The 21,462-nt window shown below is 41.0% G+C and overlaps 1 protein-coding gene across 3 annotated transcripts in view; it reads right to left on the reverse strand.

Moving 5' to 3' along the window:
- Window positions 1-15,655, reverse strand: part of fbxo38 (F-box protein 38) — a 150,066-nt gene extending 134,411 nt beyond the window's left edge. The window contains exons 1-2 of one of the 3 annotated variants that reach the window (XM_047354624.1): window positions 15,543-15,655; window positions 10,419-10,640 (exon numbers count right to left, since the gene is read on the reverse strand). In XM_047354624.1, coding sequence (XP_047210580.1) covers window positions 10,419-10,552 — 134 coding nt within the window. In that variant the 5' untranslated portion in view covers window positions 10,553-10,640; window positions 15,543-15,655. Of the gene's footprint in view, window positions 1-10,418; window positions 10,641-15,434 lie in introns of those variants that run through there. The other 2 variants (XM_047354623.1, XM_047354625.1) reach the window with 2 other exon arrangements.
- Between the last annotated feature and the right edge of the window lie 5,807 nt (window positions 15,656-21,462).

The raw sequence follows: 21,462 nt of genomic DNA on the forward strand, positions 1-21,462 counted from the left end.
CTGATCCAATTTTTAGGCAGACCTGAGAAGACACAGTTGCAGTAATCAATTCTACTAAAGATGAACAAATGAATTAGTTTTTCAAGGTCCTGCCGAGACATTAGTCCTTTAATCCTGGAGATGTTCTTTAGGTGATAGAAGGCCGACCTTGTTACTGTTTTTATGTGTCTCTGAAGGTTCAGGTCTGAGTCCTTCACTACACCCAGGTTTCGAGCCTGATTGGTGGTTTCTAGCTGTATTAACTGAAGCTGTGTGCTAGCTTTTAAACGCTCTTCCTTTGGTCCAAAGATTATTACTTCAGTTTTGTTTTGATTCAGCTGAAGAAAATTTTGGCACATCCAAGCATTGATTTCTTTTAAGCATTTACCAAGCGCTTGAATGGGTTTATAGTCACCTGGTGACATTGTAATGTAAAGCTGTGTGTCGTCTGCATAGTTATAATAACTTCAGTTGTTGTTTATTATAATCTGAGTTAGGGGGAGCATGTAGATGTTGAATAGGAGGGGCCCTAAGATGGACCCTTGGGGAATGTCACATATGATTTTTGTGGTCTCTGATGTAAAGTTACCTACTGACACTAAACCAATTGAGTGCTGTACCAGAAAGGCCGACCCAGTTTTCCAGGCACTCTAATAAAATGGAGTGATCAACAGTGTCAAATGCTGCACTAAGGTCCAATAATACCAGCACTGTGGTTCTTCCACAGTCTGCATTTATACAGATGTCATTGAACAACTTGACAAGGGCAGTCTCTGTACTGTGGTGAGCATGGAAGCCTGACTGGAAGACATCAAAGTGGTTGGTCATTGTTAGGAAGTTGTTGAAACACAGCTTTTTCAATAATCTTACTGATGAAGGGGAGGTTTGAGATAGGCCTGTAGTTCTGCAGTAGAGGCTTGTCCAAGTAGCTCTTTTTCAATAGAGGTTTGATAATTGCTGTTTTTAGGGCCTGGGGGCCAACACCTGACAAAAGGAATGTGTTTATTATTTGAGTTACATCAGACGTTATGACAGGCAAAGCTTTCTTAAGAAAAGCTGTGGGTAAAACATGAGACAGCAGGAAGAAGAGCTTGGTTGCTGTACAATTTCTTCTAAGTTTTTGTAGTTTATTTGGTGAAATTGGGAAAGTTTGTCAAAATCAGTTCTAGTTGGAGACAACTTTGGTACTGGAGTTGATGTGGATGTGCTGACTGCCCCCCTTTGATCTTTTGGGTTTTTTTCAGTAAAGAAGTTAGCAAATTCCTTGCAGGCCCTGGTAGAGTGGAGTTCAGATGCTACAGTTACAGGAGGGTTAGTAAACCTATTGACCGTGTTAAATAAGGCAGAACAATTTTTTATGTTTTTGCTGATGATTTCAGAGAAGAAAGATTCACATTTTTCAGTTGTAAGTTATGTCTGTGGAGTCTCTCTTTTTAGATGTTATAGTGAACCTGGAGTTTAGTCTTTCACCACATGCGTTCAGCTTTTCGACACGCCGTTTTTTAACTTCTGACTGGTGGAGCACTTCTCCACGGAGACATTTTCTTCCCAGAAATGACCGTCACTTTAATTGGAGCAATTGAATTAATGATGTCCGAGATTTTAGAATAAAACTTGTCTACCAGCTCATCTACAGTGTAACAGGGCAAAGTGGAGGTAGACGAGTAAATCTTTAGATTTCAGCAGCACGTCCTTAAAGATGTGTTTTCTTATAATGTCTCTTTGGCAAACTTAGTCATTGGAGATGATGATTTCAAAGATAACAGACAAGTGTTCAGATAGGGCACCATCAGTTACAGACACCTTGTAAATGTTTAGAGCCTTAGTGATGATCAAGTCCAAAATATGTCCCTGTTTGTGCATTTGCTGTTTAACATGTTGAGTCAAAACAAAATTTCTGAGTGTCACATTGATCTATTGCACTTCTGTCCTCAGGATTGTCCATGTGTATGTTGAAGTGTCCCACAATAATTAAACAGTCATAATCAACAAATATCACAGATAAGAGCTCATTAAAATGACTGAAAAAGTTTGTTTTGGACTTATGAGGCCTGTAAATATGCAAGAACATGGTTCGGACCGGGCTCCTTACCTGGAGAGCCAAATTTTCAAAACAGTCAAATTTGCCCAGAAATACCTTTTTACACTTTAGTGAATCTTTGAACAAAGTGGCCACCCCTCCACCTTTTCTTTGCCGTCTGCTCTCACAAAGAAAATTGTACTTCGGAGGCATCGACTCTATCAGAATGGGTGCTTCATTAAATTCATTTAACCACGTTTCTGTTAAAAACATAACATCAAGATTGTGGTCAGTAATGAAGTCATTGATTAAATATTATTTTCCTGACAGAGATCTAATGTTCAATAAAGCCAGTTTAAATGACTTAGCTGCTTATATTAACTCTGTGTCTGGTTGTGCCTGACAGTTTATGGCTTTTAAGTTTGATTATTACCATCTCTTATCCTTTTAGCTTTGTTCTTTCTGTCCCATATAAGCACAGAGATTTTACAACTATCTCCTATTAGGGGCTCCAAGTTTTTCCTGGACATGTTCATTTCTGACAGTTACCACTGGGGCCCAGACTGTACCACAGAGAAGTGATTTGAAAGTCTTGATTAGAAGAAGATAGATTAGGAGGTGGTGTGGCTCTACGGCTTTTGGAAGATGTTGGTTTAGTAGCAGGGCCTTGGCCATGGGGGGTGTTGAATGGAGAAGTTGTCAGAGCCATTTGGGTCCCAATCTTAAGAGCTCCTTTCATGTTATCAGAATCCAGTAAAGCAAAAACCAGGCTCGGTGGGGAGATGGGAGAGTTCTGTGCGATCTGGGTCGGGGTCTGGGTTGAGGGGGGTTTAACGGGGGAGCGGTCTGTCTGGGTTGGGGTTTGGGGAATTCGGCGGGGATCCGCTAAAAAACACCTTGATATTGAGACCTCCAACTTTTTCCAGCAGACAAATGAAATCCTCCTTCAATAATTCTGATTTTTTCTTAGTTACGTCATCCATGGCTCCAAATTGTATGATAAGGCTTTTGAGGATCGGGTGCTCTTCTGTGATTGCCAGAATATTCTCTGACATATCGGACACCACATTACTGGTACCAATCATAACCTCTGTGTTTTTCTTGTTCCAGACGTTTTTGATCCCATTCACAGCTGCGTTGCCCACTATAAGTGTCCTTGGCCGGGTGGGGCGCTCTTTCTTTGGCAGCTTAGGAGAAGACTGTTTAGAATGAAGATTGTTCTCATACCTTTTATTGCTCTCAGAAGATGGATAATTTTCCTGGTTTTCATTTTCGAGAGGAATTCCAGCTGGCTCAGTCCTATCAGTTGTTCTGACAACAGCTCGCTGTCAAAGTTTCCTTTTCCCAGGGGAAACGGGGCCATTTCTCTGTAATTCTGGCCATTCTGATTTGTTTAATTGCAGAGATCTTCCAGTGAGTCGTCTTCCTTGATTTTTTGGCCTTGCACCTAAGACATGCCAGGTGGCTGCCGGTGGGTTTATTCTCAGTGTTCTGTTTGCTGGCTGAGTCATTGAGCTGGCTCTCACTGTTTGGGATCACAGGCAGAGTTGAATTATCGCTGTACCCCATATTTACCTCAATATTCACTGCTAGTTGATGGAGTTTCATCTCCAAAACAGTCAATTTCTGTTCAAGTTTGTTGAAGTCCTCTGTGGTAAAGAAAGGCATCTTGTGCTGATTAGCTGGCGTCAACTTGTCCTTCTTTCAGGTTCGATTAAAAAAAACAAAAAAAACAATGAAATCCTTTTGAAAAAATAAAAATAATAATAATAATCAAAGCAAAGAGACAAAAAATTTGAGTAATAGAATGCAAGAAAGCAGGGAAGAAAAGCGTCTGAGCAGGCTGAGAGGCGAAGTAGTAGTGAGAAGACAGACAGAAAGACAGAATGAGATCGAGAGAGACTTTGGCCACCATTCTTTATATCCTGGCCCACCTCTGACGTCCACAGTGACAGTATAGTGGTAGTGGAAAACTGCCACTATACTGTTGAATATCAACAGTTGAAAACTGTTGAAAATCAACAGTTGAAAACTGTTGAAAATCAACAGTTGAAAACTGTTGAAAATCAACAGTTGAAAACTGTTGAAAATCAACAGTTGAAAACTGTTGAAAATCAACAGTTGAAAACTGTAACTGCATAAATTATTTCTGGAGAGTGAAATTTCCAAGAACAACAGCAATTTGTTTGTGAAGACTCAGTGAAGTTTAAACAACAGAGTGCACACTGACAGTTCAAGAATTCCATCATTGGATTAAATACAAACATTGAAATCTTGTGAAAAGTTGCATTAAACTTATATCGCGATCAAACAGCTGAATCATTTGAAGATAGCTTAATGCCTTGTGAATGCTGAACATGTTGCCACAGTCAATTGATGACATGATTTTAGATCCGCCCACTAATAAACAAGTAAGTGCAGATCCGATTTCCCCCAAAATTTGAATGCTTCTCGCCAAACCAGAACTCTGCATGACCGAAGACCATATGACATGTTGCTCACAGTGCCACCTAGTGATGACGTTTAGAATCGAAGCGCCGGCCTCATCGGTAGACGGCGATGCCAGGCTCCTGCGGTCACTGCATAGGCAGAGCTGCGCTGAGCTCGCCTTTAAAGCTGCTTGCAGCTTTAATTTATATGTTATTGTTTTACATTTATAAAATGATCCACCGGGATAATTATCAGGAACAAAGCCCAGCCAGAACTTAAAGTGATGTGAGGAGGAGTGGCAGGAGAGGCAGTAAGGAGAGACGGCAATATCTGGACTCGTAATGCTCCAAAGTTTGCCTGAAAAGATTATTATTTTGGACTTTATGAGAAAGTCTCTGCTTTAGATATGGCAATAACGAGGACAAGGACGTTATAGCTCAAAACCATGGACTTTTGACCGAGGTTAGTTTTAGGTTGGATATTGGATATTCTCGCTTTGTGGATTCAGTTGGTATTTCCTCCCATTTCATCCGATGCTGGCAATTTGATTACGACTGAAGCCCCGCCTCCAGCCATGCATGTAGAGCGTTGTGCTGCTATTAACGTTACTGTGTTACATTGTCACATTAAAGTAATCTGCGTGAAATGATAAATAATAAATAAAAACAAAAACATAAATAAACTAAATACTAATAGCGTTTGTATTAATGTATATGCAAGAATGTCTTATTTATGTTTTTACGTCTAAAATGATGCACTGGGATAATTATCTGGACCACAGCCCAGCCAGAACTTATAAAATAAGGCTCAGGGGTTCTGATGTTAGGGGGTTGTGGCAGGAGAAGCAGAGAGGAGAGACACTTCTGTCTGGATGGTGAAGCTCCAAAGTTTGCCTGAAAAAGTAACAATTTTGGACTTTATGAAAAAGTTTTTGTCTCAGCCATGGAAATAATGAAGACAAGTACTTAAAAGTGCAAAACCGCGGACTTTTGACCTTCGAAGTTAGTTTAGGTTGGATATTGCATATTTGTGCTCTGCAGATTCAGAGGGCTCGTCCTCATGTTTGGTCCAATGCAGGCAGTCTGATTACGGGCAGCTGCTCTCTGTCTCCTCCCTCCTCCGCAGACGCTGGTTTCACGGTGGTTTTGTTTTGTGTGTTTTGGGTGAAATGTTTGTGCCACTGAACAGCTGATTTTATGTGTGATCAGCTGATTTAGGATGTTATTACATACAGCGCTCTGCCTGCCTGTAATTCAGAAAGCTGATTTGTCCTTTTTCTTTTCTGTCAGCCTTCAGGCATGATTTCTGATCTGTAAATGGTAAAATTACATGTATGACCTGCTCCGGCCACTGTGGTCCTTAATATTATTGTAGTCGCTCTTGAGTATTATTAACTTTTCCCTGCACTGTCTCAACGAAAGCCTTCTCATTTCTCTTCCTCCCATGGCCAATCAGTGAGCAGCAGTCTGGTCACGTCACATGCTCCTGAGCAGGTACAACCGGGGCTGAGCAGGGACCAAAAAAGTAGGTGCCAGTATGGAAAAAACTGTGATGGAAACGCTGGCAAAGTGAGCCAAGTGGAGTCAAGTAGGGCCAAATCGAGCCAGTGGAAAAGGGGCAATAGACAAGAAAGACCATGTTTCTTCAGAATAAACCCTAAAGGAAATAAATACAATAAAAACAGACGGGCCCAAGCATCAAGCCCTGCAGGACCCTCACAGGTGAGAGATGCTGAAGTAGAAAAAAAATTACCAACATTAGCACAAAATTGTCTGTCCCTCAAGTAGGTCCAAAACCACCCTAATGGTGCTCCTGTAATCCCAACCCAGTGTTCTAGCCACGGGCATTCACACTGCTGGGCCAATCCAAGGATCAGTCCAATCCAAGGGTCAGTCCAGAGATTGGTAAAAGTGAGAAAGTTCACACCTTCAGTTGGCGCGGTTTGCTTTCATTAAGAGATTTGTTTTTAGACCGGACTAAAAAAAGTCATGCAGTTGCAATGGATTGTTTCAGGGGCAGTATTGTGCTGATTGAGAAGAAAAAAAGCAAGACGAAGAAAATCCATCTCATTAGGTTTTCTGTTGCTACTTTAGTGTTCAAATGTACTTGTGCACATGCACCTCTTCCATATTCCAGTAGCCCCAAAAGACATTTTCAAACTCTTTCGTATTTGGATTTAGTTTGTTTTCATCTACTACTTCTACTCAAATAAGGGGTGGGCGATATATCAAACACACTCAATGTATCACGTGTTTTCCCGCGCACAATGTTTAAAAGGGCTCTATCGCGACCATTGAGTACATATTGGCATGGCGAGATTAAGCCGTCTGCGTCTAATTCAATGTGAGTTTTGTTTCACCCACAAGCTACGAACGCATCACTAACCCCTCCTCCAAACCGGAAATGTTTCTACATGGCACACATGCAACAAGAAGCATGCGAGAAATATGGTGACACCAGGAGTTCGAGCTGAGCAAGTGAATGGGAACACTGAAGAGGAGTCAGACGAGCTAATTCCAAAGAGAAACACTGGATCAATAATATAGCAGTGGTTTTGGCTTTCACAAGGAAGATGTCAAATAAAAGGCAGTAATTTGCAAAACATGCCGCAAAACCATTGCTGCAAAAGGTAGCAGTACCACAATTTATTTCACTATCTACAAGTCATCCAATGTAAAAGGAAGACTGTTGTAAACTCTGCATGTCAGCGTCTCCCCATACACCAAAGAACACTGTGAAGTAGATGACACTGGGGTCTCCGTTTGAAAAAACCATCCCATACGATAGACAAAGTATGAGTTGAAGGGAAATCACAGACGCAGTAACAAAATATATCGCAGAAGACATGGCTCCAGTCAGTGTTGTGGAAAACCCAGATTCAAAAATCTTATTAAGACACTTGATGCCAAATATGACATTCCAGTCATTTTTTCGCAGAAAAAGCGTTAACGTAGTTGTACATTTCAGTAAGAGAAAATATGTCCCAGCAGCTAACAAATGTTACCTACTTTTCAACAACTACAGGTCTGTGGACCAGCCAGACTTGTGAGCCGTATCTTAGCCTAACTCTACACTACATCGACCAGTGGACCATCGACCATTATTATTTTTTTTTATACTCTTTATTTAACATTTTTCATTACAATGAGACATACAATACACACAGAACTTGGGGCACTGATTCTTAGTTAAGTAGGAAGAGAGAAAAGAAAAAAAAAAAATTACGAGGTGGTACACCTAGTTATGCTTCCTTGCTCTTGTATGTCATTGTTATATGCCATTTAGACCAGAGTTTGTTATAAAAATGTCCTTTTATATGTAAAAGATATGTCAGTTTTTCCATAGAGTGAATCTCCTCCACGCCTTCCCGCCAATGGTCCAGCTGGGGAGAGAGCTTCTTTAGCCAAGACCGTGTAATTGCCTTTTTACTTGCAATTGATAGAACTTTAAAAAGATGTCTGTTGTGTCACACACATTGAAAGCCATTCACCCTCTGTGATTTCTACTCCCAATTCCCTTTCCCATTTAGACTTAATATTCAAGGTGTTATTTCCATTATGTTTCTGCAACCCTTTATATAGTTTGGAAACAGTTTTACACAGGAGGCGAGTATGAGCATTTGTAAAAATGTTCACAATAGTATTACCTTCTGGAGGAACACCTTTTTTTATTTTGGTATTGTAAAAATGTCTTACCTGAAAATATTTAAGTAAATCTCTGTTCTCGAGATTATAATCCCTTTTCAGTTGCTCAAATGTTTTAAAGGTGTTACTTTCTACAAACTGGCACAAAGCCACAAGTCCTCTATCTCTCCAGCCCACAAAGGAGGAATCTAATTCTCCTGGCCGACAGTTTGAGTTACAGGAGGGCCACATCAGGAGTCCAGTGACATCTGCCAATCTGTACTTATCGACCACTTCTTTCCAGATTAACAACGTCTTTTCAACTATACCATTCCCATTTTTGTCTGAACTATTTTACCTCCCAGTCGTGTTTGGCGTTGGACCCCACCCTGCATAAGTTCAATCTGTTCCCATCCAGTCTCTATTTCCGAAGAGCACCAGCAGACCATGAAACTCATCTGAGATGCGTAATAGTACTCCCTCAAATTTGGAAGGGCCAGACCCCCCTGGTCCCTATTAATTTGGAGTGTTTTAAATTTTATCCTTGGTCTGGTCCCGGACCAAATAAATCTGGAGATCAACCTGTCCCAGGCATGAAACTGTGCGCTAGATATTCTAATAGGCAATGACATGAAAAGATATAAAAATCGAGGAAGCAGATTCATCCTCACTATTTCCATTCTAGCTGTGAAATCCAACAGTAACCTTGCCCAGGCTGTCAAGTCTTTTTGTATGATTTTAGTAAGATTACAAAGTTCAAACTAAATAACTCATCCAAATCTCGGGAAATAAATACTCCGAGGTATTTTAGCTTTTTGGCATCCCACCTAAGTCCATAGGTCTTTCTTATAAATTTACTAGGGGAGTAGTTAATAAAAATATATTATTTCTAAGGATCTTTTTGTTGAGGTTTGGTAAAATATTTGTTTTCATTCCTCTAGAAAATTTGGTAGCATGTTTTTCAACCTGTTAAATTGTTATGCATTTGCCTAATTAATTCATGGAGTATACAAACATGGACGACATTGTCAAAAACAATTTGTTTAAAGCTGGTGTAAAATATGAGGTTATATACATGTATATGTAACAATTGTAGGAAATATGTTTTGATTTCTGGTTATGTGTTTGAAACTTCTCCAAATCCTGATTAACGCTGAAGAACCCTAATTTGTGTTATATTTTAAGGGTTTTCTGTTTGGCATTACTACCTTTAATGTTGCTTTAACAGAGTGCTAGTTATGACGTCAGCACTGTATCGCTCTCAGTTGGCGCTAGACTGCCTGAGAAGAGATAGGAATAGTTAAACACGTTTCATGAAATACACGACATAAATGTAACCACATGCAGTTGTGAATGTTTATCTGTGCTAAAACACACTGAAGGGAGTCATTTGTCAGTAGACAAGTGCATTTTCCACCAGTTTAGAGCAGACACTTTTCAGCTAGTTATGGGGTTCTCCATATGCTTATCTTTTAACAGGGGACTGCTGACTAGTGTGCGTATGGAAGAGTTGCATGTTACTGAGCAATTTTGTTTCCATTTGTGCAGTCAGCGCTAGTCTGCCTGAGACGAGACCTCTGCCAGCAACCTGCTTTAAAAACCAACCAGGCCCATGGTCTGGGTCCTTTCTTCAACAGAACACAACGTAGAACATATCAAGATTGACCGGTGTTACAATTCAGAGGTGTCAGTAAGAAGAGAACAGAGCAGCAGTGGAAGAATTAAATATCCTACAGTGCCTAGCAGGAGTCGTAATTGTACCTTAAACAAGCAAGAGAGGTGTCAAATATAACAGAAAAAACAGCATCCTCAATTTCTAAATAAAAAAAAAACGGAAAGACCAGAGGAGCGCTATAGCCGACATAAAAACCACACGGAAGAAGCCCAGATATACAAAAATGAGCGTATCGGCTTAAATTTCAGCGTAGTGGTGACAATTTTCAGCGTAGTGGCCCACTACGCTGAAATGCGCTGCCGAAAACCCTGCACTTGTGACAAGTGAGAAAAACAATACAGTCGGCAGAGGCAAACGGCAACCCTAGCACACCGGCGCAATCTGGACATAAGTGTTTACATGCCTGCTGTTATTTGCATAGTTTTTCCATATCTTGCACAAATATACATGCAGATGTGATGCATCTTTAGATCCCCTACTCAAGTGCACATTTCTTTTAATCTGTGTATACCATTTTTAATAACTTTACAGTATTATTCTTTCATGTTGTAATATTTTTCCCCATATTGTACAGTATTTGTTTTTACCTTATGTGTATCTGTATGTTTCCATTTGTCTTTCACTTTGCTGCTGGTACCCCTTATTTTTCTTATTGTGGGACAATAAAGGATCTTTATATTTAATTCTGTACCTGAATATATGGCAGAGAACTTCATGGGAAAGCTCGTTGATGTAGTCCTTGCGCTCAAAGGCTGTCAGGGGTTGCTCCTCCACAATACTGCTCACTAAGGGCTGAAGTTTAGAAGTCTTTCTCCTTGGTCCCATGGCTTCAGTGTCACTGCCCAGCACACAAATACACACTGACACAGGGTCCCTGTGCTCTGGAGTCTTTTCACAAGAACGAACCTCAGATCTAAGAAGAAAAAGAGAAACAAAGAATTATAACAGAATTCAAATTTTCTGCAGATACCCACTCCTTTAATAAACTGATTTAGTCACTTTTTCATTTCTCACCGAGGAGCTGAGGTTGGATGCAAAGTTACAAAACTTTTTTTTCATATACATATATACAGTACAGACCAAAGGTTTGGACACACGTTCTCATTCAAACAGTTGTCTTTAGTTTTATGACTATGAATATTGTAGCTTCACACTGAAGGCATCAAAACTATGAATTAACACATGTGGAATTATATACTAAACAAAAAAGTGTGAAACAACTGAAAATATGTCTTATATTCTAGGTTCTTCAAAGGACAGGCAACAAGCAGAAGAGACCTAATTGGGCTAAAGAACACAAGGAATGGAAATTAGACCAGTGGAAATCTGTGCTTTGGTCTGATGAGTCCAAGTTTGAGATCTTTGGTTCCAACCACCGTGTCTTTGTGCGGCACAGAAGAGGTGAACGGATGGACTCTACATGCCTGGTTCCCACCGTGAAGCATGGAGGAGGAGGTGTGATGGTGTGAGGGTACTTTGCTGGTGACACTGTTGGGGATTTATTCAAAATTGAAGGCATACTGAACCAGCATGGCTACCACAGCATCTTGCAGCGGCATGCTATTCCATCCGGTTTGCGTTTAGTTGGACCATCATTTATTTTCAACAGGACAATGACCCCAAACACACCTCCAAGCTGTGTAAGGGCTATTTGACCAAGAAGGAGAGTGATGGGGTGCTGTCCCAGATGACCTGGCTTCCAGAGTCACCGGACCTGAACCCAATCGAGATGGTTTGGGGTGAGCTGGACAGAGTGAAGACAAAAGGGCCAACAAGTGCTAAGCATCTCTGGGAACTCCTTCAAGACTGTTACTGTTGGAAAACCATTTCAGGTGACTACCTCTTGAAGCTCATCAACAGAATGCCAAGAGTGTGTGGAGCAGTAATCAAAGCAAAAGGTGGCTTCTTTGAAGATCCTAGAATATAAGACATATTTTCAGTTGTTTCACACTTTTTTGTTCAGTATATAATTCCACATGTGTTCATTCATAGTTTTGATGCCTTCAGTGTGAAGCTACAATATTTATGGTCATGAAAATAAAGAAAACTCTTTGAATGAGAAGGTGTGTCCAAACTTTTGGTGTGTACTGTATACATATATATAAATTTATACACATATATCTATACACACACGTACACACACGTATATATATATATATATACACACATATATAGATATATAGATACATACATACAAACATATATATATACATATACACATATATATACACATATACATATACACATTATATATATATATATATATATATATATATATATATATATATATATATATATATATATATATATATATATATATACATACACACACACACAGGGGTTGGACAATGAAACTGAAACACCTGGTTTTAGACCACAATAATTTATTAGTATGGTGTTGGCGCCTCCTTTTACAGCCAATACAGCATCAATTCGTCTTGGGAATGACATATACAAGTCCTGCACAGTGGTCAGAGGGATTTTAAGCCATTCTTCTTGCAGGATAGTGGCCAGGTCACTACGTGATACTGGTGGAGGAAAACGTTTCCTGACTCGCTCCTCCAAAACACCCCAAAGTGGCTCAATAATATTTAGATCTGGTGACTGTGCAGGCCATGGGAGATGTTCAACTTCACTTTCATGTTCATCAAACCAATCTTTCAACAGTCTTGCTGTGTGTATTGGTGCATTGTCATCCTGATACACGGCACCGCCTTCAGGATACAATGTTTGAACCATTGGATGCACATGGTCCTCAAGAATGGTTCGGTAGTCCTTGGCAGTGACGCGCCCATCTAGCACAAGTATTGGGCCAAGGGAACGCCATGATATGGCAGCCCAAACCATCACTGATCCACCCCCATGCTTCACTCTGGGCATGCAACAGTCTGGGTGGTACGCTTCTTTGGGGCTTCTCCACACCGTAACTCTCCTGGATGTGGGGAAAACAGTAAAGCTGGACTCATCAGAGAACAATACATGTTTCACATTGTCCACAGCCCAAGATTTGCGCTCCTTGCACCATTGAAACCGACGTTTGGCATTGGCATGATTGACCAAAGGTTTGGCTATAGCAGCCCGGCCGTTTATATTGACCCCGTGGAGCTCCTGATGGACAGTTCTGGTGGAAATAGGAGAGTTGAGGTGCACATTTAATTCTGTCATGATTCGGGCAGCTGTGGTTTTATGTTTTTTGGATACAATCCGGGTTAGCACCCGAACATCCCTTCCAGACAGCTTCCTCTTGCATCCACAGTTAATCCTGTTGGATGTGGTTCGTCCTTCTTGGTGGTATGCTGACATTACCCTGGATACCGTGGCTCTTGATACATCACAAAGACTTGCTGTCTTGGTCACAGATGTGCCAGCAAGACGTGCACCAACAATTTGTCCTCTTTTGAACTCTGGTATGTCACCCATAATGTTGTGTGCTTTTCAATATTTTGAGCAAAACTGTGCTCTTACCCTGCTAATTGAACCTTCACACTCTGCTCTTAATGGTGCAATGTGCAATCAATGAAGACTGGCTACCAGGCTGGTCCAATTTAGCCATGAAACCTCCCACACTAAAATGACAGGTGTTTCACTTTCATTGTCCAACCCCTGTATATACTGGTCCTTCTCAAAAAATTAGCATATTGTGATAAAGTTCATTATTTTCCATAATGTCATGATGAAAATTTAACATTCATATATTTTAGATTCATTGCACACTAACTGAAATATTTCAGGTCTTTTATTGTCTTAATACGGATGATTTTGGCATACAGCTCATGAAAACCCAAAATTCCTATCTCACAAAATTAGCATATTTCATCCGACCAATAAAAGAAAAGTGTTTTTAATACAAAAAACGTCAACCTTCAAATAATCATGTACAGTTATGCACTCAATACTTTGTCGGGAATCCTTTTGCGGAAATGACTGCTTCAATGCGGCGTGGCATGGAGGCAATCAGCCTGTGACACTGCTGAGGTCTTATGGAGACCCAGGATGCTTCGATAGCGGCCTTTAGCTCATCCAGAGTGTTGGGTCTTGAGTCTCTCAACGTTCTCTTCACAATATCCCACAGATTCTCTATGGGGTTCAGGTCAGGAGAGTTGGCAGGCCAATTGAGCACAGTGATACCATGGTCAGTAAATCATTTACCAGTGGTTTTGGCACTGTGAGCAGGTGCCAGGTCGTGCTGAAAAATGAAATCTTCATCTCCATAAAGCTTTTCAGCAGATGGAAGCATGAAGTGCTCCAAAATCTCCTGATAGCTAGCTGCATTGACCCTGCCCTTGATAAAACACAGTGGACCAACACCAGCAGCTGACACGGCACCCCAGACCATCACTGACTGTGGGTACTTGACACTGGACTTCTGGCATTTTGGCATTTCCTTCTCCCCAGTCTTCCTCCAGACTCTGGCACCTTGATTTCCGAATGACATGCAGAATTTGCTTTCATCCGAAAAAAGTACTTTGGACCACTGAGCAACAGTCCAGTGCTGCTTCTCTGTAGCCCAGGTCTGGGGAATGCGGCACCTGTAGCCCATTTCCTGCACACGCCTGTGCACGGTGGCTCTGGATGTTTCTACTCCAGACTCAGTCCACTGGTTCCGCAGGTCCCCCAAGGTCTGGAATCGGCCCTTCTCCACAATCTTCCTCAGGGTCCGGTCACCTCTTCTCGTTGTGCAGCGTTTTCTGCCACACATTTTCCTTCCCACAGACTTCCCACTGAGGTGCCTTGATACAGCACTCTGGGAACAGCCTATTCGTTCAGAAATGTCTTTCTGTGTCTTACCTTCTTGCTTGAGGGTGTCAATAGTGGCCTTCTGGACAGCAGTCAGGTCGGCAGTCTTACCCATGATTGGGGTTTTGAGTGATGAACCAGGCTGAGAGTTTTAAAGGCCTCAGGAATCATTTGCAGGTGTTTAGAGTTAACTCGTTGATTCAGATGATTAGGTTCATAGCTCGTTTAGAGACCCTTTTAATGATATGCTAATTTTGTGAGATAGGAATTTTGGGTTTTCATGAGCTGTATGCCAAAATCATCCGTATTAAGACAATAAAAGACCTGAAATATTTCAGTTAGTGTGCAATGAATCTAAAATATATGAATGTTAAATTTTCATCATGACATTATGGAAAATAATTAACTTTATCACAATATGCTAATATTTTGAGAAGTACCTGTATAAATATATATATACACATTATATATATATATACACATTATATATATATATATATATACACATTATATATATATATATATATATATATATATATATATATATATATATATATATATATATATATATATATATATATATATACATATATATATATACATATATATATATATATATATATATATACATATATATATATATATATATATATATATATATATATATATATATATATATATATAAAGACTCCAATCTTAGAACGAATTGTATTATAGAAAGAATACTAAAACAACACTAAAGCATTGATGTTGCTCTCCGGTGTAGTTCTGTAACCAAAACAATTTCCACCAGGAATCACCACCTCCTTCCAAGCTGAATCAGCCAAACCCTACAACCCGATAAGGATTTAGGAAGCCATTACAAATTTAGTTAATAAAAGGAGCTTGAAGAACAACTGAAATGAAAGCAACGATTTTAAAAACATAACAATTACCGCTAAACAGAATGGTGCTGCGGTTCTGAACTCACTTAAGCTGGGTCTCCCAGAAAATCGTGTTAAAAGGTGTCAGCTCCAGTTTATGGAAGCCGTCTTGTTTTATTCAAGCACAATAACAAATATGGGCACATGAACACTACCAGTGCGGCTTCTCCTGCTGCCGCTGCTGTTGGTTTTTTCTTCTTCTTCTTCTTCTTCTTCACAGCTCGTGAGGAACGTTACTTCCGGTCAGCGCATGCGCAGAGGAAAGTCTTCACAGTTCTCGTCCGGTTGACGATTGCAAATGGTCTGTTAAACAGTATAGATTCAAACACGTAGCTGTCGGTCTTTTATATTCATGTTTTTAATTATTTTAGTATTATAAACATTGACATAGAATACAATTAATTATATGGCATAAGAAAACACACTGTAAGGTACTGAATATGAAAACATTTTCTTTACAAAGCTAGAAAATAAATAAATACGGGGTGGTACATTTTCAGATACCTCAAAAGAAATCTTTGAAGGCATTAATATTACTTAAATCATTAAAGCTTTGAAATTTTAATAAAAGACTGAATTTTGATTAGCTATTTTGTTATGAAAAAGTATCAAATCCTAATATTGCAACTAAATTTTGTTGCCACAAAGTGGTTTAAATAAATGTTTAATTTCAGTCTCAAAACATTTTTAAAATGACCTCATAGAGAACTTATTTTTATTTTGAACCTATTTCTCATAAAATATTGATTCAGTTTTGTATTAAATAGATTTATTTTATATCAAAACTGTATGCATGGAAAAATGTTTGTAATAAGTATCCAATATAATGTGGGCTTGTGAAAATTAGATAACTGAATAAGAATTTTATTGTCTGCAAAATCCCATTTAGGAAAGCATTCGATCCCTCAAATTTGTTAAAAAGTAAGGTTTCATATAAGATACTGTAGAATATAAACTATCTATGTGTGTAATGTAGAATATAAACTATCTATGTGTGTAACCTGTGTGCAGATAGAGGAGAGGGGAGTGAAAACATAGGGAGAGAGAAGCATAGAAAGTGCAAAGTCATAACTTGCTGAATGGCAAGGGAGGAAGGGGTAGAGAGAGGGCAAGGTCGTAAATGGATGGAGGATGGGGGTGAAGGAGACAGGGGAGGATGAGTTTGCCAGAAGAGAATAACCAGAAGCACTCCTTATTTGGGCCTAAGGAAATGTTATGCTATATACATGAGTGACATGAAATATGTATATGTTGAACACACCCCTAAGACTGAATAAAACGAGCTGGAAACAAAGGATAGCAGAGTTGGGCTCGCAGGTTTTGACTGGAGCACCTTTCTCTCACTCTGCAGAGGCGAACATAAGCTGATTGTACTTGTGTTTATTTCACTCTTTTGAAACCTGTACCCAAATCAACGGACCCGGAGAAGCAGAGACGGCTTCGACAATTGGAGGCTCGTCCGGGATTTGGAAGAATAGGTAAAAAAATTAGGATCACTGACGAAGACCAACAGACATCAGACACGGGCTAGCCAAAAACTACAGAAAAGGTAAGCAGAACCTGTTTAATCAAACTCTGCTTTTGGATTTTCGATAGGCTAAATTAATATTGTGTCCGATGTCTAAGTCTGAAGTCTGCCAAAACTTGAGAAAAAGAGTGTTATAAATGTTGACTAGGATTTACACTGGTGAATAGGATGTTGTTTTAAGAGAATTACAAGACTTAGAGGTGGTGTTGTGTGGAAAAATATAGTAATTTTTTGAACGTGGCGGTTCAGAGTAGTCCTTGACGGAGGACTACTGTTAGCTGGGTTAGCTAATTACCGGCCTGTGACGAGCCTAGTCTCTGGCCTGAGCACTACTGAAGGTCCCCACCGACCCCAGAAGACAGCGGGACTGCGGACCCCCTGCTGTCTGTGACTGTGTCCGGAAATAGCCTTCATTTTCTGGTGGACACTGGGGCCACATGTTCAACCATCAAACAGGCTCCTCTAAACACACTCCACCAGGACTACAATTGTCATGGGGTTCTCGGGGGCAAAACAGGTCCTGTCATATACCAAGCCTTTAAAGACTGAAATTGGTGGACAGACACTGAATCACAGTTATCTAGTCTCCACTGACACACCAGTAAATTTACTGGGTAGAGACATGTTAATAAAACTGGGAGCAACCATTTTATGCGGGACTGATGGACTGCAGGTTTACCTGCCCAATGGCATCCAGTTATTTTGTGGCAATAACACTTCTTTTTCACATGGACAGTACCTCCTCCAGCCACTGCAGGACTCAATGGCTGACATATACTGGGTTTTGCTGCAACCTGAAACCACTGCGCACAGAGGCATTCTCTCGGCTTTCCATCGGTGGAAATCCTGGGTCTCCATTCTGGCGCCCTATGTACCTCCTCCTGACCCTCCGCATGTCACCTTGTTTTATGATAGAAATAATTGTGAATGCTACCAGGAAAGCTTTGCTGACGAGTTAGAGGGTACACACTGGGACATTGCCACCACAGACATTTATGTAGCACCAGAAGGAGTGGTGGCCGAGGTTCACTTGACCCTCACAAACCAGCAGCAGAATTAGGCATTAAAGATACAGTGGAAGGCCTCTGGAACTCAGGTGTTTTAGAGTCCGCATATTCCTCTTCATGGAACACACCCATTTTGCCGGTGGAGAAAAAAGGGACAGGTAAATGGCACATGGCACATGATTTACGGGCCATAAATGCAGCTTTGGCCACCCCTACCGTTCCCGTGCCCAATCCCTATGTGGCTCTGACAAATCTTAACCCTGACCATTGCTGGTTTACCTGCATTGATCTGGTCAACGCATTTTTCTGCCTTCCTTTAGCTGTGGAATGCAGGGACATTTTTGCATTTACCTATAAATCTCATAGGTATAGATACACTCGTATCACGCGCTTTCTCCAGGAATCTTCAATCAGGTTCTAAAAGACTCTCTCCAAGATTGCCTATTACCACCAAACACCACTCTGATTCAGTACGTGGATGACATTCTCCTCGCAACACCCACTGTGGATGAATGCTTAGAGGCAACAGCAATTGTCCTGTCGCATTTGGCTAAAAAAGGCTACAAGGTTAGCAAAGCCAAACTCCAGATCTGCAGATGCCAGGTTGACTTTCTGGGCAGAGTTGTTGCCCAACCTGGCACGGGGATGTCCCCAGCTCACCAATCTGCAGTTTTGTCCCACCCAAATCCGCTCCTGGTTAAGTTATGGTTATGTTGTCTTTCCTAGGGCTCACAGGGTATAGCAGATCTTTTGTGCCCGGCTACACCGACCTCACTGCACCCCTTAGAGATCTTGTCAAAAAACAGGGCATGAGAAACCTCACTGCCCTGCTTGAATGGACCAGAGAAGCTGAAGAAGCGTTCATTAACTTAAAAACCAGCCTCTCGCAAGCTGCACATTTGGCACACCCAGATTACACGTTGCCATTTCAGCTGGATGTTTCTGTAACAGCACACACAGCAAATGGTGTGCTGTTCCAGAAAAAAGGGGGGGTTAGGACAGTCCTCATGTACATAAGTGTAATGCTGGACAACATGGAACAAAGACATCACGAGTGCACCCGACATGCAGCAGGGATGGCTAAAATAATTCAAAAAACAGCTCATGTAGTGATGGGACATCCTCTTAATATATTGACATCACAAGGTGTGGTGGTCTTTGTGAACTCTCAGGCTTTCACACTCTCACCACTGAGACAACAGAGGCTGAGTAAGGTGCTGGAGGCCCCAAACATCACATACACACATGAAGGGATAAACATGGCAGATAGAATAACTACCGGTACACCACATGTCTGCGCAGAAAAAGTGGAGTTTAATGAAAAAATCAGACCAGATCTACAAAGTACATCCCGAAACCTGTACACAGACAGGTGCTGCTTCAGACATGACACAGAAGAACGTAAGGCAGCATATGCGGTGGTGGAAGACACAGGGACAGATTTTGTCACAGTACAGGCAGAGGAACTGACAGATGCACAATCAGCGTAGAGAGCAGACGTTTTGGCAGTGATAGCTGCTCTGGAACTAGGAGCAGGACAGAAGGTTAACATTTACACAGACTCCGCATACGCTACAGGAGCAGTACATGTAGAACTCAAACAGTGGCTGAGGACAGGATTCAGAACTGCAGGACAGAAACCCATTAAACATGAACAGAAAATGAGAAAGTTGGCTGAAGCTTTGTTGCTCCCTCAAGAAGTAGCCGTCATTAAATGCAGAGGACATGACAGCAGTAACACCAGAGTAGCACAAGGGAATCAGGCAGCTGACCAGGCTGCTAAACAGTGTGCAGGATATCAGCCCAGGCACATAATGCTGTGTTCAGAAGCAGGGTGGACACCAGAACCCACCCTGGAAGAAGTAATGAAATTACAAAAGGGGGCCTCTCCTGAGGAAAAATCAGTTTGGAAGGCTTAGAGGATCAGAATGGTCTCTGGAGAAGCCCAGACGGATGTCCCATTTTGCCACCAGGTCTTACCAAAGTAGTCCTAGAAGAAGCACACGGAATAGGACATGTGGGAACAATGCAAATGTGGAAAAATCTTGTGGCACCCTTTTTTGAAACCAATGGCAGTGCATTGGATTAATTCATGTGAGATGTGCAGGCAGTTCAATGTTAGACCAACCTTGAAGCCAGCACCTGGAAAGTTCCCAGTAGACCCAATAGCAGGAAAAGAGGTTATCATTGATTATACAGACATGACTGACAGAGTAAATGGGTTCAGATATCTGTTGGTGTGTGTGGATGCATTTACTGGATGGCCAGAGGCGTGGCCTACAAAAAAGGAAGATAGCAAATCTGTGGTGAAGTGTTTGATAAATCATTATATCTCTAGACACGGTTTTCCAGCTAAAATAAGGTCTGACAACGGAACACATTTCAAAAATGAGGAACTCAAAGAAGTGGAAAAATTTCTGGGACTGAAACACTCATTTGGCACTGTGTACCATCCACAGTCACAGGGGAAGGTTGAAAGAATGAATCAAACCCTTAAAACCAAATTGGCTAAGATCTGTGCACAGTCTAAAATGAATTGGGTTACGGCCTTGCCATTAGCTCTGATGTCTGTACGGAATTCTGTAAATCAGAAACATGGTTTAACTCCACATGAGCTGCAAACAGGGAGGCCATTTCCAGGCCCACAAACAAGGTTACCGTTTCTCACTGAGTGTGAACAATCTATGTCTCATCGTGATTATTACAGATCTCTCCACAGTCTTGTTACAGCTTTCTCCAAACAGATCCCAGCAGAACCAGAGACCAGGGTTGGAACCACCACATCGGAAGCCGAGTGGGTCCTCCTGAAAGTCATCAAAAGAAAGTGGTCAGAGCCAAGGTGGACCGGTCCATTTCAGGTCACAGAGAGGACAACCCATGCAGTCAGGCTGAAGGGCAAGGGTATTACTGGAGCCAGTGTGCAGGAGCAGAACCACCTCAACAATCCCTTTCTCAGGTCCAGGAAGATCTGAGTGAAAACACAGGAGAAAATAATCTCACTTCTCTCACCCAAGAAGGGGCAGAGTAATCCCCGGGTGAGAGTAATTAGCCCAGGGTCAGTCTGCCCTGAGAGCTGAAGACAGAAGAAGAACAGCAGAAGAAGAGGCGGAAGTGATTGAGTTTCTCTCTCACTGGGAGTGGTAGAGTTTCCCTCCCACCCCAGAAGACACTGTTCGGCAAACATTTTATATTTTATATTACATTTTGATTTTTTGTATGTTTTTTCAGGTTATGATTTAACTGTATATGTTTATGTTTTAAGTTTCATAAGTTTAAAAAAAAAAGAGTGCCCAAAGTAAGGGAACTAGACTCTGTAGGAGTTTCATCATAGGTGGAGTGTTACTCTCAGTATTCATTGTTATGTTTATTTTATGGTATTTTTGTGAACTTCCATTCCAGACATGTTCTGAAAACCACTCCGGGAAGGTGTCCAAAAGGTCTAGGGTAATTCCATCCAAGGACGTATGCCTTAAGCGTTATGGGGGATTAGAACTAAATTACACGTTAGGAGCAACTACCACTTTTCGGTTTGACCTGTGT

The sequence above is a fragment of the Girardinichthys multiradiatus genome, chromosome 23 (assembly GCF_021462225.1).
Source record: "Girardinichthys multiradiatus isolate DD_20200921_A chromosome 23, DD_fGirMul_XY1, whole genome shotgun sequence".
Taxonomy (NCBI): Eukaryota; Metazoa; Chordata; class Actinopteri; order Cyprinodontiformes; family Goodeidae; genus Girardinichthys; species Girardinichthys multiradiatus.